This window comes from Oryzias latipes, chromosome 11, assembly GCF_002234675.1.
Source record: "Oryzias latipes chromosome 11, ASM223467v1".
In the NCBI taxonomy this organism is placed as follows: domain Eukaryota; kingdom Metazoa; phylum Chordata; class Actinopteri; order Beloniformes; family Adrianichthyidae; genus Oryzias; species Oryzias latipes.
The window spans coordinates 3064698-3080175 of record NC_019869.2 but is presented as its reverse complement, the minus strand read 5'-3'; the positions used below and the strand labels follow the sequence as shown (position 1 = coordinate 3080175).

The 15478-nt window shown below is 38.0% G+C and overlaps 3 protein-coding genes across 4 annotated transcripts in view; all 3 read left to right on the top strand.

The window, feature by feature from the left end:
* LOC101155444 (tenascin) overlaps nucleotides 1-2714 on the top strand; it is a 36412-nt gene extending 33698 nt beyond the window's left edge. For both annotated transcript variants that reach the window (XM_020706936.2, XM_011480918.3), the window contains 3 exons: nucleotides 508-663; nucleotides 736-899; nucleotides 2079-2714. In XM_020706936.2, the coding sequence (XP_020562595.1) occupies nucleotides 508-663; nucleotides 736-899; nucleotides 2079-2177 (419 nt within the window). In that variant the 3' untranslated portion in view covers nucleotides 2178-2714. The remainder of the gene's footprint in view (nucleotides 1-507; nucleotides 664-735; nucleotides 900-2078) is intronic.
* A 3753-nt stretch (nucleotides 2715-6467) lies between these two features.
* Nucleotides 6468-11753, top strand: LOC101155206 (LIM/homeobox protein Lhx2-like). Its single transcript, XM_020706967.2, has 5 exons — nucleotides 6468-6664; nucleotides 6745-6853; nucleotides 6951-7086; nucleotides 9551-9789; nucleotides 10268-11753. The coding sequence occupies exons 1-5, from the start codon at nucleotides 6492-6494 to the stop codon at nucleotides 10661-10663; spliced, it is 1053 nt and encodes a 350-aa protein (XP_020562626.1). The 5' UTR covers nucleotides 6468-6491; the 3' UTR covers nucleotides 10664-11753.
* A 1358-nt stretch (nucleotides 11754-13111) lies between these two features.
* LOC110015851 lies at nucleotides 13112-14530 on the top strand. Its single transcript, XM_023960331.1, has one exon. It carries the CDS (start codon nucleotides 13288-13290, stop codon nucleotides 13837-13839), a length of 552 nt encoding a protein of 183 aa, XP_023816099.1. The 5' UTR covers nucleotides 13112-13287; the 3' UTR covers nucleotides 13840-14530.
* The last annotated feature ends 948 nt before the right edge of the window (nucleotides 14531-15478 follow it).

Below are 15478 nucleotides of genomic sequence, written 5' to 3'. Positions count from 1 at the left end.
TTTGTTTAATTTTTTTAAACATTTAATTGAATTAAGCTTCGATTAAAAAGCGATCTGTTTAAAAAATCTTTTTTACATACTTTTTGGTTTTTTGGAATTTTATTTTGATTTTTAAATTGTAATGTTGTTTTTTTATTATTTGTTTTACTTTTTCAATTGTTGTGATCCTTAATAGGTTTTTGCATTGATGTGATTGAGTGATTCTTTATTTCTTGCATTAAGTGCTTTGCACTTCATACGAGAAGCAAAATTTCTTTCTTTTCTTTCTGAAATTTCATCTTGAGTGGATCAGTCAAAAACAGAAACTTTGTGAAATCTGACAGATCAAACTGAATTACAGAGTGCTGGAAGAAAAAGTGTTTGCTTGCAGTTAACAAAGGACATTTCCTTTGTGATTACAATATTCCTAAAGGAGTTCTTGAATAATTTAAATGAAAGCAAAAAGCATAAAAACTGCTTAAATCTTGCAGAGACGCCTAGACACACTTACTCTTTTATTGTTTTCAGGTCTTGAAAAACTCCACAACCTGTCAACGATGGCCAAGATGATTCTGCGGGTTGACCTGAGAGATGGAGGCGAGTCCGTGTTTGCGAAGTACTCCACGTTCGAGGTGGCCAAGAAGTACTACAGACTCAAAGTAGGGGGATACAGCGGCACTGCAGGTGAAACCGCACTTTTAAGAGCTTCCATGGAAACTCGCCTAAATCCAAACTAACAAGCTTTGTGGGCTTCAGGCGACTCTCTGAGTTACCACAACAATCAAGTCTTCTCCACCAAAGACCGCAACCCGGCACCCTCCATCACCAGCTGTGCCATGTCCTATCGAGGAGGCTGGTGGTACATGAACTGCCACGAAGCCAACCTGAACGGCCTCTACGGCATCGACGTCAAGCACCAGGTGAGCCAGTCGGAGCAGAAACCACATCTGCATGAACCTCTAAGCCTCTGGATGCCTGAATTTGTTTCCATGAAAGAAAATCACTTATGGTTTTACATAGATGCTAAATGAAGGTAAATTTAGGAACCAAAGTGGTTTGTTATTTACATCAGTCATGGGGTTATAATATCACACAAGTGTAAAAAACACATCAAAGTAGAATATTTACGAGTGTCACAAAAAAGGAGTCGGATCAAACCCAATCAGAGTACATTAAGGCATTCAAACCAAAGGGAGTGGATCATATAGCTTGAATATATCTGTGCTGCACATGTAGAGTCCCCAGTCTACCAATCCTTGCACTTGTTATTCATGGATGTTGTAGTTAGGAGGAGAATTGAAGCTTTGAGTTTTGCAGCCAAACTTGCAGAAAAAGTCACAGATGTACATTTAGGATGCAAAGCAGCAGCTCAGGGTAGTCGGCGTTCCATCACACGCATGTGCTGCCAAACTTTATCGAAATTCTAGGAAGCATGTGGGAGGGGCTACAAATAAGGCCATTTTTTGGAAATGGTGGTTGGTGATTTTACATAGACTTGTGGGATGCTGTGCGACCTCTGGTGGCGCCCTCTGTGCAGCGCCCAAGGCAGCCACTTCCAACCACGAAGCGCGTTGCTTTATGAGACACATTTATTTAGAAAAAAAGTTTTTCTATTGCAGTTTTGTTTGAAGAAGAGGGAAAGCAGAGGAAGTTTTGATTGAACAATCACAGATGTTTTGCAGTGGGTGTGGCCAGAAGATCAAAGAAATATCTTCTGTCAGAAGATGCCGCCATGCCCAATACCATTGGGTTGAACAAACGTCGTCACCCACACAGTGATGTCCCATAATACCTAGCTTTTCTGGTTTTATTTTAAAAATGAATTTTCCAAAATGAGTGTTTTATTTTTATACCGTTCGTTTTTCTGGAATTATGTTTTGATTTTTTTGAGTATTGATTTCTGAAATTGAATTTTTAATATCTGTTATTGTTTTTATTTTTTTCCTTTTCAATTGTCACGATCTTTAAAATGTTTTTGCGCTGAGTAAATTGTTGTTTTGATTTGATTTGGACTTCAGGGCCACCGTACTTTATCAAATGATCGTCACATTGAGCCGCCTCCACGTCATGATGTAAGCGTGAGTCTGTGTCTCTGTCAGGGCATCATCTGGACCTCGTGGAAAGGAAAGGACCACTCCATCCAGTTCACTGAGATGAAGATGAGACCGGCCGACTTCAGACCTCCTCCCAAAAAGTGAAGCCGAGGAAAATGATGAACTGCTAAACACACGCTTAGACAGCAGTGTGTCCAGATGCACACAGAGCTGTGCTTCTACATGAGGAGAGTTTTCTGGGTCTTTTCCATTTGTATAAAGTCAGTTATAGTATATTTTGTGCAGATTAATTCTCTTTTGCTAAATGTAGAGTTCCTCTTATTTTTCACTTGGGCAGCTCTGATGTACGTCATCTAAAAAAAATCTTTTGCTTGAACTTTTCTTTCAGGAATTTTCTTTTTTTTATCTCTGTTAGTCAAACTAAATGTCAGACTTGGATGTGACAAACTTTAAATTCATTCTGCTTCAGCTCAGCAGCGCCCCCCTTCAGTACTATGAGGTACCACACTGTGGTGCTCCAACAACCAGGAGGTCAGGTCTAACTTTGCACCTGCTGGAGTTTCCTCACCGAGGTTTTTTCTCTCCGTGTTGCTTTGTGCTGTTTCAGTTACCAGTTATCAGTGTTTTATGTCTCTTTCTATGTATGGGGCCTTTAAAAAATAAAACAATTTAAAGTAAAAAGTAAAGAGTTCATCCTGGTTGAATATCAACTACACAATGAAAAATCCTTTAAACTAAGAAATGAATTTTATTTTATTATTTAAAGATGCAATTTATAAGAAAAGAGTCCTTGTCAGAACTAAAGCAGAAGAAGAACATTAAAAGGACAAAACTCAACATAAAAACAAAATACTTATAAAATCTTTCTAACATGAAAATATCAGGTAATCAAGTTTAAGCTTTAAAAATAAAATGAGCTACTTTCATTTATGATCATTCTGTTAGACTCAAATTTTAAATCTTACACTTAACTGGTTAAGGTTTGTAATATTTTTAGAGGAAATTCACAACTTTATTTTCTTTGCTGGCAATAAGACAAAATAACATTTCAAAATAAATTGGTGTTTCCAATGACTGAAAGCTAATGTCAGAGTAATTTTTTACACTTTTAAAACAATAACTGCACAGCTCAACACCATGACAGTGTGATGAATGAATTAAAGTTATAAAAGATCTTGAACAGAGTTCTGGAGAAAAAAAAAGATTCTTGACGGTCTTTTTCTTTAAACTCAATTTTCCCCCCAGAAGCTTGGCAGAAAAAAAATCAAAACATCAAATCTGGAACCAAATTAAAGTGATTTTAGGTTTTTTTTTTTTTTCTTTTTTTGGTGCCATCCATCTTTTCATCCTTCTTCTTCTGCTCATCTGGGACCGCGTTGCTGAGGCAGCAGTCTAAGCAAAGATGCCCAGATTTCCCTCTTCCTGGCCACTTCCTCCAGAACCTCTGAGGGGCGTTTCCAGGCCGGCCGAGAGACCCGGTCTGTCCAGCATGACCTAGACCTGGATGCTTTGGTGCTAATTTAAAAAAAAAAACACTGTCAAGGTTATTTCTGAAAACACAAGACCATATAGACAAAAAGTCAGCAGGCCCAGTACGATTTTAAAGAATCTTTATTTAGTTTAGGATGCCCTACTTACATGGGAGTGGTTAGTCTAAGGATCGCATGATCAATCGTTATCAGCACAAAAAGGTTTAAAAATACAGTTCCAACATAAAAGTAGTTATACTTTGAATCATCAGTAGCTACTTTCCAGACACTTCCTCTTTTTCTGGCTGTGATGTTTCCTCTTCTTTGCACACAAAGCATCAGAACTTCAAGCACATTACGTCAAACTCCATGTGGGGTCAAACAGCGTTTTAAAAAAAAAATATATGCCTTTCTTCAAAACACACGTTGAGCTAATTTGACATTTTTGACAGAACAATTGGCTTCAACTTTGGCAAGAGCATTATTCATCTGATAAAATATTGTTTTCTGGTTTTATAAAATGCATTACAAAGATGAGATACATAGGAAGAACAATGTAAATGCTGGTCTTCTAACTGTGATGGGAGGTGTGGATTCTCCTAACTTCAAAGCATTATGTATCTGCAAAGGTATAAACTTGCATTTTGGAGTTTTAGTACTCTTTCATCCACTTTCTAATATCTTAAAATGTACATTTTCAGTCTTCTGAATTGTAAAATTTATGCTTTTTTTGCTCACTTTTTGAATGAATCATGCTCTAAATTGACATGTTTTTCCTTCCTGCACACCTGATGTGTCATTGAGTCACACCTTTAATTCTGGTCATTTAGATCTTGCAGTGGAAAGTCAGGAAAATAGCTTTCTGCCTTTGAAAGTGTCTTTTGATCCTCTGATCCCCAAAGTATTTTTAAACACCTTCTGTTTTTTTTTAATTGGGCTCCTGGGTGCAGCTTACACCTCAGCCTCCCACCTGTTCAACACACAGCCAATCGCAGGGATCCCACCTGCTCACCAGGCCGCCTAGGCCTCTTGTTTACAGGTGTGTCACCTGGGACGGCCTTTTAGATCAGAGGCAGTGAAGGGGGTTGGATGAGGATGAAGTGGTTTTCACTTCAAGGAAAGTGATCCCCAAAAAACCCCCAAAAGGCTGCAGAGTTTAGACGGTGAAAGAAGACGACCAGTTTTTCTGTTTTTTTCTGTTTTATTTATCTATAGGAGAAAGAAAAAGAAACAGCACAGCGCTGGTCCGTACTGAGCACGCTCAGTGGAAAGGTCCAACAGCAAGATCGGTAAGATCTCTCCACCTGCACAAGTCTTCCTGTGTTAAAGTGATAAAATTGGTTTTAGTGTTTATTCTATGTTATTATTTATTTAAAAATAGGTTTAAAAGTTGAGATTTTCTTGTATTTTGCTAGTTAATAAATAATATATCCCCAATCCCTTCAGTACTGGGATCACTTTTTTAAACAGATTAATGAAAGGTAATTTAGAAGAAAGTACCAGATCATCAATCATCATTTGTGCTTTATGACTTTTGAAAAAGAAAAAATGATATTAAATCAAAATCCTTTACAACAAATAGACACTTTTACACATTTTTTATTAATGTCAAGATAAATTTGTATAAAATTTAGGTAAAGATATTCTGAAAAGCTGATGTTTTGCAGGTTTTCTCTTGAAAAATATAAATCGGTTGAAGCAGTGTTCAGTCATGACGAGTTTATTTTCCTTCATAAAGTTTTGTTATGGATGAAAAATTCATACATTCTAAATGACACGACTAGAATAAACAAAACAATTGAGATTGGATGAATTTAACCTTTTGCCATTCTCAATAATAAAGGGACAAACGCGCACATTTTGCCTTTAAAAACAACTTGTTTAATTATAGAAAGATTAAAGATGTTAATTTGAATTCCGCTGAGACACTCGTGGCTGTGGAGATGACGGGTAATTATGTCTCCGGCTTTTCAGGACAATGATGTCTCCAGACGATGGAGCCCTGGAGGAGCTGCTGAACTGCAGCCTCAGCGAGGAGGTGGAGGAGCTGGGAGACGGAGCAGCGGAGGAGGAGGAGGAAAACGCTGCCGGACAACACGTAATGATTAAAGCTTTAACGCACTAAAACATGTAGAAATCTTCCGATTTTCAAACTTTTAAACAGTTTACAACATAAAAACACACAAACATAAGCGAGAAAATATATTTAAAGCCTTATTTATTTATGCTGAAATTAGCAGGAAACATGTCTCCCCATGAAAACTCACTAGATTAATAATATTTAATTATTTAGAAGTGGGAGGTTTTTTATATGTTTATGTTAACCCTGGAGAACCCAGGAAAAACTTTTTTCTGGACTTTTAAAGTTAATTTGACAATTTGTATTATTTTTTTTTATCATTTTGGCTGCCAGAAAAAAAAATACAAAATGGAATAAAAATAAATACAATTTGAAAGAATTAAGTAAAAAGTGGTCAACTTTGAGGGTTTTCCAGGGTTAGGAAGTTGGTTTTTCAAATATGTTTAGACCAAATGTTATAGAAAGAGAAATTTAGATACAAAACTATACTTTTCTAAAAATATTTTTAAAGACACACAAATCTCTTAATAGTGAGAAACAGTGTTTACAGATGGTCAATACGTTTGCACCAAACTTCACAGAAATCTAACCTTGCTGTACAAATCATTCTGTTTTAAGTTCGTCTAAAATTAATCAACTTTTGTTTCACAAGATTATTACAATATTTAAAGAAATATTTACCAAAAGATCATTGGACCGTGTTGGTTAGAATTAGACAATTTATTGTAAATTTAATACATTTTCAATCTACGTGTGTACAAATTCTGTCCTACATGACTGTTGTTTAAGATAATATGTTTTGATACATGATTATATAATCTTTATTAAAAGACCTTTAGTTTCCTTTTGTGTGCTTTAATGACACCGACTGCGTTTCAGGCCCCGTTAGCCGTGTCCATCCGGGACCCGATGGTGTGCGCCGGTTGTGGTGAGCTGGTATGCGATCGCTTCTTCCTATTGGCTGCAGGGAGGGTGTGGCACGGCGCCTGCCTGCGCTGCAGCCTGTGTCACTGCGAGCTGCAAACACACGCCTCCCTCTACTGGAGAGACGGGAACATCTACTGCCAGCAGGATTACTGCAGGTGCTAAACAGACGTCCAAACCCACCCTTACATTCACCAAACCTGTTGGTGACATTTCTGTTACCCCCGCTGTTTATCAGGATTTTTGGGGGGGGTCGGTGTGCTCGCTGCTTCCAGCCAATCCCACCCTCGGCTTTGGTCATGAGGTCTGGCGATCTGACCTTTCACCCTCAATGTTTCTCCTGCCAGGTTTGCCCAAACCTTCAGTTTTGCCTTTTTACTGCAAAATACCCCCCCCCCCCAAAAAAAAAATGAATGAATGAACATTTTGTCATGTGTTTTGCAGGAATGTGATGTTAAATTGTTGCCAGGGAACCTGTACTGCATGCAAGGGGCAAACCTGTACTGTGAGTCTCATTATCAGGAGGATGGGGGCAGCGTGTCTCATCATGACCCCTCCATGAGACTGAGTCTATCAGAAGGTAAGAATGAATAGATGAAAAGCTGAGACTGGAACATATGTTTGCTGCACCATTTTGTTCCGTTCAACAACTGAACGAACAGACATATTTTCCTGTTACAACATGGGTTTATGAATCTTCTGACACACAAGGAGTATATTTGAATAAACCCCTTTTGTAATTTAGACTAAGCTTTATTCATATTTATTATTTTTGTGTACGTTTTTTTGATGGGCAGGACGGAAAAGAAGAGAGAGGGATTTATAATCATTACTGTGAAGTGTCGGTTTAAACTAAACGTAAAAGGGGCGGAGCCTGTCTACACACACACTTTAAATGTCACAAACATACCAGTTGGCTCCAAACATTTTGTACCATTGGACTTTTAACTTTAGAAGCAGTATATTTAAATATTTATGTCATGCTAACCTATTTACCAGATTCTTATACTAAAACCAAACTTATAGTAAAAAAAGGTAAATAAAGATTAAATAAGCATTTAAAAAAGCTGTGAAGTTCAGACTGAACTGCTTTAAATGACATTTTCTTTGGATTTTTTTGATAAACAGAAAAATGACCCAGACGCATTAGCCATAAGGAGTCAGGTTTAAAATATGTGGAGCCTTTATATCTCACTTTTTTGTCAGGTTAACAGGTTCAATTACCTTCATATTAAACATAAATCTTCTTCTCTTTACTAATAACCTAAATTAATGTATGAAGAAAACATATTTTGATTTATGAGTCACAGGGTTTAGATTGACTAATTCCTGTCTGCTGGTGTCACGAATCCCTGTGCAGTACTTTATTGAGGAGGGCGGCTGGCAGACGGGGGTCAGAGGGCGAGAGTGGAGGATCATGCAGAGGCAGGAAGTGGACGAATACTCAGAATTGAAGGCCAGAGACACAGACAAGAGCTCAGTGCTCTGTCTAAACACTGCTGGGAGTGATTACTGATGGGAAGCAGCTGTGGGGCAGCAGGGGCTGATGGGAAGTGGAGTCTGGAGAACCAGGAAGCGTCAGTACTCGGGAGATAGTTCCCGCTGATGGCTGTAGGGGGAGACAGGGTTCTGATTCATGACAGCTCATGGGGGGGTTGGAAGACTGGCAGGATTTAAGGCAGGGGTGGGCAAACGATTGCTCGCTAAACTATTTAATCTGGGCCGCCAAACTGGAATAAATTATATTGATAATCCTCAATAATGTTTAATTTCCCTGTAGTTCTGCTGTCTCCCCATAGATGGTTGTTTTTCAGGTGTGTTTTCCAAGTCAGAGAGTCATTTTTACGATCAGTCAAACACCAAATGAACGCACCATGTCTCTAAGTTTGCATTTTTCACTAAAATTGGTGGAATGGACACTAAAATATTAACAAAAGCCGCAGTTGTGTTCTGTTTTAAAGTTTTCAATCAAGATTAAAACATGTTTTAGTCCAGATTCCATGTTATTTCTTTCTCTTATTGGTTGAGTTACTAAAAGGGAGCCGGTTTAGCTCGTGCTGGTTTGCGGCGCCTTCCGTCCGTGAAACCAGGGTTCGACTCCGGGCTGCTCCCTGTTCCCCTCTCTACCTCTGTGCCGGTCCCAAGCCCGGTTGCTTTGAGAGGGTTGCGTCAGGAAGGGCATCCAGCGTAAAACATTGCCAAGTTTACCATGCGACTCGTTCGCTGTGGCGACCCCTGATGGGGAAAGCCGAAAGGGAAACAACATTGGTTGAGTTACTAAAAAACTCTGCACATCTGCTGCTGGAATTTTAGAACCCTTGTGGCCCTCAATTTAAATTGTTTCCCAATCCCTCCCTTAAGAATAATAATACATGGATAAAATGTATTAAAAATCGTCCCATCCTATCGGGCACACTTGTATTTTTAGGAGGCCATCACACAGAAATATAAAGAAAAGAAAATAATAATAATACCAACGCTCAGTTAAAAGATAGAAGATGTATCAAAAGCCACCCTAAAACAGTCTTTATTTTAATTTTATTTTAAAAGTGAAAAGTCTCTTTTAATTTTGACTTTCTTTGTTTAATACAGAAATAGCATAATCCATTACATATTTTTTTTAAAAAGGCATTCCAGTCAAGTTTCTACAAAAATACACAAATCTGATATACAAAAACATGTATAAGTAATTTAAAACTAAGATAAAAAACCTTTATTATAACTTTGATAAAATATTGTGAGCATATAAAACAGTTACATTTATAATGTGATTAAATATAGTTCACTTTTTTGAGTTTCATTGTTTTATTTAATTCTAAATGGCATCTAAAGTAGGTTTTAAGTTAAATATAACAATTATTTGGATGTGCGTGTTCTTGTACTGATCAATTTAACTGGAAGTTTTATTCAACTTGAAAATCATTTGTCAAAACATTGCACTGCGTTCATTTTCCAACCAGGAGCATTTTAGAGTACTGTGCAAACTAATAAGAGACAAACTAAATGAGTGTGAGAGGCCTCCTTCTTCCATGTGACACTGTCAGAACCAGGCCAGAACCATGTCTCGGGTGAAGGGGAAGACTCTGTCAGCAGTCCAGAACCACGGCTGGATGACAAGGCCGGAGGAGGAAGGAGCCGCCGACGCAGCAAACGGATCCGGACGTGCTTCCGCCGTGAGCAGCTCCGAGCGCTCGAGTCCTACTTTGCTCAGAAACACAACCCTGATGGGAAAGACTGGACCTGTCTGGCACACAAGACGGGTCTTCCAAAGAGAGTCCTGCAGGTAAATATACACCTTTACATCCAACAGAAGTGGCAGAAGTGCAGTGGGAGGAGTTTGTTTGTGTGCTTAAAGGGTAAATGAACACACTTATACTGGGAACAACAAAACTTTGTGCCATAATGCGATAAAATGTTTGATTTGATATCAAATGAAAACAGACTCTCACAAGGTCTTTTTTAATCTTTGCTTTCATAAAAAGAATCAGCTAAATGTATGTACACTTCATTTTAGTTAATTTATTCTTGATCGTGCTCGGTCAAGTCCTGATTTTCTATTGATTTTTAACTTGCAAATGCAACCTTTGGTTTTGCATATTTTGCTTTATAATTTGAAGAAGTTCTTTTTCTTTGTTTAGTTTATTAATTTTTAAAATACAAGTAATTTTATGTAATATATATATCTATAGATGTTTAATTTTTAGCATCAATCTATTTGTTGTTTGCATCTTTGCATCGTTTCCCAATAATTTTTCTCTCAGGTGTGGTTTCAAAACGCTCGGGCCAAACTCAGACGTTCTCTCAACTCGGAGTATCCTCAGGCCCAATCTCCCGCCGCTGTCTTTCCATCTGTCGCCATAGCAACCAGCTCCTCCCCGACAGCCTGCGCCATGTCCGACCAAACTCAGCCCTTCCCTGCCAGTACCATCGACCACCTGCAGCTGTCCCTGCTCACCGCTCCGGTCAGTGACAGATCGCAGAGTCCGGCTGTCAATCAGTCAGCGCACCAACCACTGCGAAGCACCGACCCCCTGGACTACAGTTCCCAGAGTGCACCAGGATGTTCTTCTCTCAGTCTCCAGGGAAACTTTGAGAATGTAGGGTTGGAAGTAGATGGGGGTGAAAGCTCAGATGCTTTCAGACTTCATTATTGTTGAACGTAAAGCAGCGATGAAGAAAATTGTAAAATCGATGATTAACGTCCCACTAGGATCATGTTTTGAACTATTTGACAACATTTGCTGCGGTCCTTTAATTAGGATTCTGCCATTTTTAGCCAAAATTTAAAAAAACGGTCTCATTTTCTAGGACATCGTTTCTGCAGTAGCTAATTAGAATTTGTATCCGAGTTGTTGGCGGGACCGTTGGCACTGAGCAACCCCGCCCCCCTTTCCCCTTCCTGTTGCTAAGAGCTCGGAGCAGAGAGTCTCTGGCCAGCCCAGCAAATCTTCTACGTCTCAAGGACGCTCTTTTTGTGTGCTGATTCACAACAATTTAAATAAAGAATTACTCAGAAACACAATTTTAAGCTGAATTTCTCTTAATATATGTTCTCCTTAAGCAGAGAAATGCTAAATGTTAAAAACACAATTTTCATTGGAGTGAGTCTTTAAAACTCTAAATTAAACATTTCCTGCATTCACTTTTGTTTAGATTTAAGTGAGGAAAGGGGAGTTCAATGTCAAAAACAGCAAAAATCCTCATAGATAATGTTTGTCAAGAACCTTTTTTTTATCAAAACTTTTTTTTTCATAGAAAATTTTAAAAATCAGGCGAAACTTTACACGAAAATATATATTTTGTATTCTGTTATGTATTGATGCTTGTTTTAAATATCAAGCCTACTAGGAATAGACTGCATATTGTTGTCATGTATCAAATTATTTTAAGTAATAAATTCTACTATGACATTTTCCTCCTTTGCTAATTTTTTATTCGTTTTAATAAAACATTTATTACTCAGATTTCTTTATGACTTTATCCGTTCATCTATTTTAAATTCAATTTCCTGTAATGACTCAAACTATAACAATCCCCTCGTGCAAACAAGTCGAAGCATTTTGTTTGTTTGTGCTTAATTCGAAACACAGGAAATAATCAAATATTTGTAATAAAGGGCCTCATGTGTTGCTGCTCATTCTGTGGAGCATAATTGATGGGATGTTGGTTCCGGAGGTGGCATCCTTTGTTTCTCATTTTAGTGAGATGATTACTGAATTCTTTGACAAGCGTGTGTGTTTTCCCAGTGATACAATCTTTATTTTGATTTTTAAATAATAAAGGAACTATGCCTCCCTCCCAGAGAGTCTCCCCTCACAAACATCTTAATGAACAGCAAGGCTGTAAAAACAACGCGGGCCCCCCCCCCAAAGGGCCCTGACGTTTCTCAGGTGAAACAATGGAGGTTATTGACTCGGATGGAAATCTTTGTGTGCGTCAGACGGCCGCAGGACCAATGGGCGATGGCGGGGTAGAAGGAAAACATCAGGAGTTTTTATAAAAACCAGAACGTGCAAATGTTGGGAAGGAGAGACGACTTCTGACTGAGCAGAAGGTAAGACATAAACTAATTCTGCGTCTTGCTGGGATTTTGGGGATTCACTGGAATCTACTTTTTTTCCCCTTTTTTTTCTTGAAATTTGTGTTGAAGTCTGAGTTCTCCTTCCTTCCATTTTCAAAAAAATTGTCTAATTTATCAGTTACTATAATATTATATAACTTGGATAAAATGAGATAAGATAATAAATAAAAAGTAATAAATAACACTAAACACTATATACTAAAAATATTAATAAAAACAATAAATACTGTCCAGTGACTTCTTAACACACTTTAGACATTGGGCAATACTTAATGTTGTAATTAAATTTTTAAGTGCAGTTTAGTGTTATTTATTATCTATCTGCTACTTTTTAGAGATCTGATAACAAGGTAAGTTCCCCATTTTAATTCTATTCTACTGTATTCTATTCTAGATTTCTTTAAGGCATGAGAAAGTGCTCTTTTTCTAATGATTCTGCAAGGATTCCCACTATTTAGTCTAGTTACATCTTCTGTCCTAGAATTATCTGCTTTCAGCTTGTCCATCATTTAAAAAAAAGTATATTGTAGCTCCAATAAAAACTTACAAGTTATTTTTTTTAAATATAAAGCTAGTGAGCTCAGCAGCCTTTTTTCTGTATCATGTAAAGCAACTTAAAATACTATTTGAATTATGAAGCTTCAAATCGCTCCAAAAGCTGCTTATATAGTGAACACAAACCATGTTGTTTCCACCACCGTGCCCCAAAGGACTGTGCTGGAAACTGAGTGTAACTGTTATTATGTCTTGATAAGCTGCACTGTTTGTTTTTATTTGTCTTAATCCAAATTTATCACGTACTATCATTTTTTGGAACTATCATTTTTTTAAATCTTCACGCCGTGTGTTGCTTAAGGGCAACAGACCGTTCAATCCAGGACTTAATTTAGCATCACATTGAATAAAACAAAATAACCCTAAAGAATAATTTTAAATAAAATTGGTGATACATTCATGCATGAATGGTTAAAATCGGTACACAAAAGCTGTCAGTAGATAGAAAAAAAATGTGACGGTTGTTTAATAGTTGGTGTTTTTATATAATTTATTGGACTTGTTATTTTTTCCTACATGTATCTTGCCCTTTCCACACTTTTATATTATTATTATTTCTAGGTTACGTCACAGGATCAATATTTCTTACTTTAAAAGTCAATCATTGATTAAAATGAGCTTCTCATTACTCGTTTGTGTTTCCAGATGAGGCTTTCTTCCCATCTTGGAGGCTTACAGCTCACCTTCCTCTCCCTCGCTCTTCTCTGCTCCTTCATGACATCGGCGGTCACCAACCCCGTCTCCTCCACCCCTCTGCTGCCCACAGTGGACAGCCCTCAGCTGGAGTCGGCCCTGCATCGTCTCAAAGAGAGTCTGGAGGATCCAGGAGACTCAGACCCTCTAGAAGGTTGGCCTCAAGACCCCCAGTCAGTCATTTTGGAGCCCATGGAGGGCGGAGTCAGCTCTGAAGAGGGGGAGAGTGACAAACCCTGGGTGGAAGAGGTCCTGCTGAGGGCACAAAGAGGGAACCTGGTGGACACGCCCGCCGCTCTCTTCCCTGGAGATAACTCTGTGGACAGTTTGCATCATCAGGAGGAGGAAGGAGAAGACGGGTGGAAGAGAAACGACGCTCTGACCTCCATCGCCGGAGGACTCCAAGCTGTCAGCCGGGAGAAAGGAGGATTCGGTTTCCGCTTTGGGAGGAAGAGGTGGACGGAAAGGGGATGGAGGGGTGATGGGGGGGGGGAGGACAGATAAATAAGAGAACAGCTACACAGTAACATAAAAAGAAGAGTTAAACTCTAGAATCTTTCATTTTCTCTTCCCCGATGAGATGGTAGGTTCAACAAAAATGTCTGACATGAAGTCAGAAATATGTCACAGTGATGTGCAAAGTTCAAAAGCTGCTCCATTTACATCACTGCTCTAAATGATTATAGAGAAAACTGATAGACAAAAACATTTAAAAAAAATGAATTAAATCACAGAAAGAAGCACAAAAAAGTCACTTGATGACTTCCACAGACTTATTTTAAGTCTAACCTGAGCAGAACATTCCTCAAATGGCTTAACGATGACGAACAAAACTCAAAACCAGTCGGGGCTGAAGCCAAACATTTTTCTTTTTCTAGTTTTGTTTTTGTCGTTTCAGATGGTTCATGTTGGCCCTCAGATTATTCTCTTTTTCAGGTCGTCAAGTTTAACAGACTCACTGTAAAGAGTACAAAAGTTTAAAAAAGCCAACTGGACCAAAAGCTGAGCAGAAAAACCTAAAATTGTGCAAAACATGAAATATGCTGACGGTTCTCAGGAACAAAAACTTTGTGTGCATCACTTCTGTTTTCACACAAACCCCTTATTTTCTGTTTTTAAAACGAGGAATTTAGAGTTCAGATGAATAAAATGACATTTTGTTGTGATGATTTATTAAAGTGTTTGTTCTGAAGCACATCGTTGTATTTTCTCAGTGGTGTTCAACCGTATCCGAGTCCTTTTGATGTTCAACTTTTACTGAGGTCTAATTGTGTCAAACAGAAACCCAGGAGGATCTGAGAGACCACGAAAACTGAAAAATGTATAAAAAAATACCATTAAGGAAGAAATCCTTGAGTGTTTGGGATCATACTTACACTCCTTGTAAGTCCAGCATCTGAGGCCTTCAGCTGAAAACCCTGAATATGTCAGGAAGAAAAATCTACATTAACCCCAACAAAATGTGTCTTTTTTTTAGATTAAAAATTACATAAATTCACAGCGATTGAGCTCAAAGGGTTGCGATAGTACCCAAAGTAATTTCTGTTCAAGCTTTTTACTTCTTTAATTTGAATTTAATGTGTAATTTCTAATAAATTCCAGATCAGATCTTTTCACTAAATTATTAATTTGTGACTTGGTGAACTGTGGACACACGACATCAGTGGTAAGCAGTGCAGAATGGGTCGACACACAAACCAAAACATGTTATAAAACAATGTGCCCTATAGGTTCTAAAGTCATTTAAAACTAAAAGTTTTGAAAAACTGTTCTCTTTGAGTGTCTTTATGCTCTAACGTCCTGCTTGGCTTTTGCTTGTTACCAAACACTGAGCTCAAACACTGAACACACACTCTCCAGTTGTGCAAGTACCAACAAGTGATGGTTCTGCCCGCCGTGGAACGCGTCCGAATGTAATCTGCCTAGCAACACTGACGTCCTGCTTTGTTTTTTGATTGGCTGTTGCTCTCAGCCAGGAAAATGCAGGACTGTTTTTGTACTGTCATATAAAAAAACAGCAATTGAGGTCTATAAGTGACTTTTTTATTATTTGTTTTTTTTACAGCAAACTAAAATATTTAAGGTATTTCTTAATTTCATTTTATTTTTACGTTGTTTATTTTAACAAATAAATATTGTAAAG

Excerpts from the sequence above, each read along its gene's own strand:
- LOC101155206 (XM_020706967.2), top strand. The coding sequence starts at position 6,492 with ATGGTGTGCGCCGGTTGTGGTGAGCTGGTATGCGATCGCTTCTTCCTA. Across the intron at positions 7,087-9,550 it reads GAGACTGAGTCTATCAGAAG|AACCAGGCCAGAACCATGTC; the intron begins GTAAGAATGAAT and ends TGACACTGTCAG. Across the intron at positions 9,790-10,267 it reads TTCCAAAGAGAGTCCTGCAG|GTGTGGTTTCAAAACGCTCG; the intron begins GTAAATATACAC and ends TTTTTCTCTCAG.
- LOC110015851 (XM_023960331.1), top strand. The coding sequence starts at position 13,288 with ATGAGGCTTTCTTCCCATCTTGGAGGCTTACAGCTCACCTTCCTCTCC.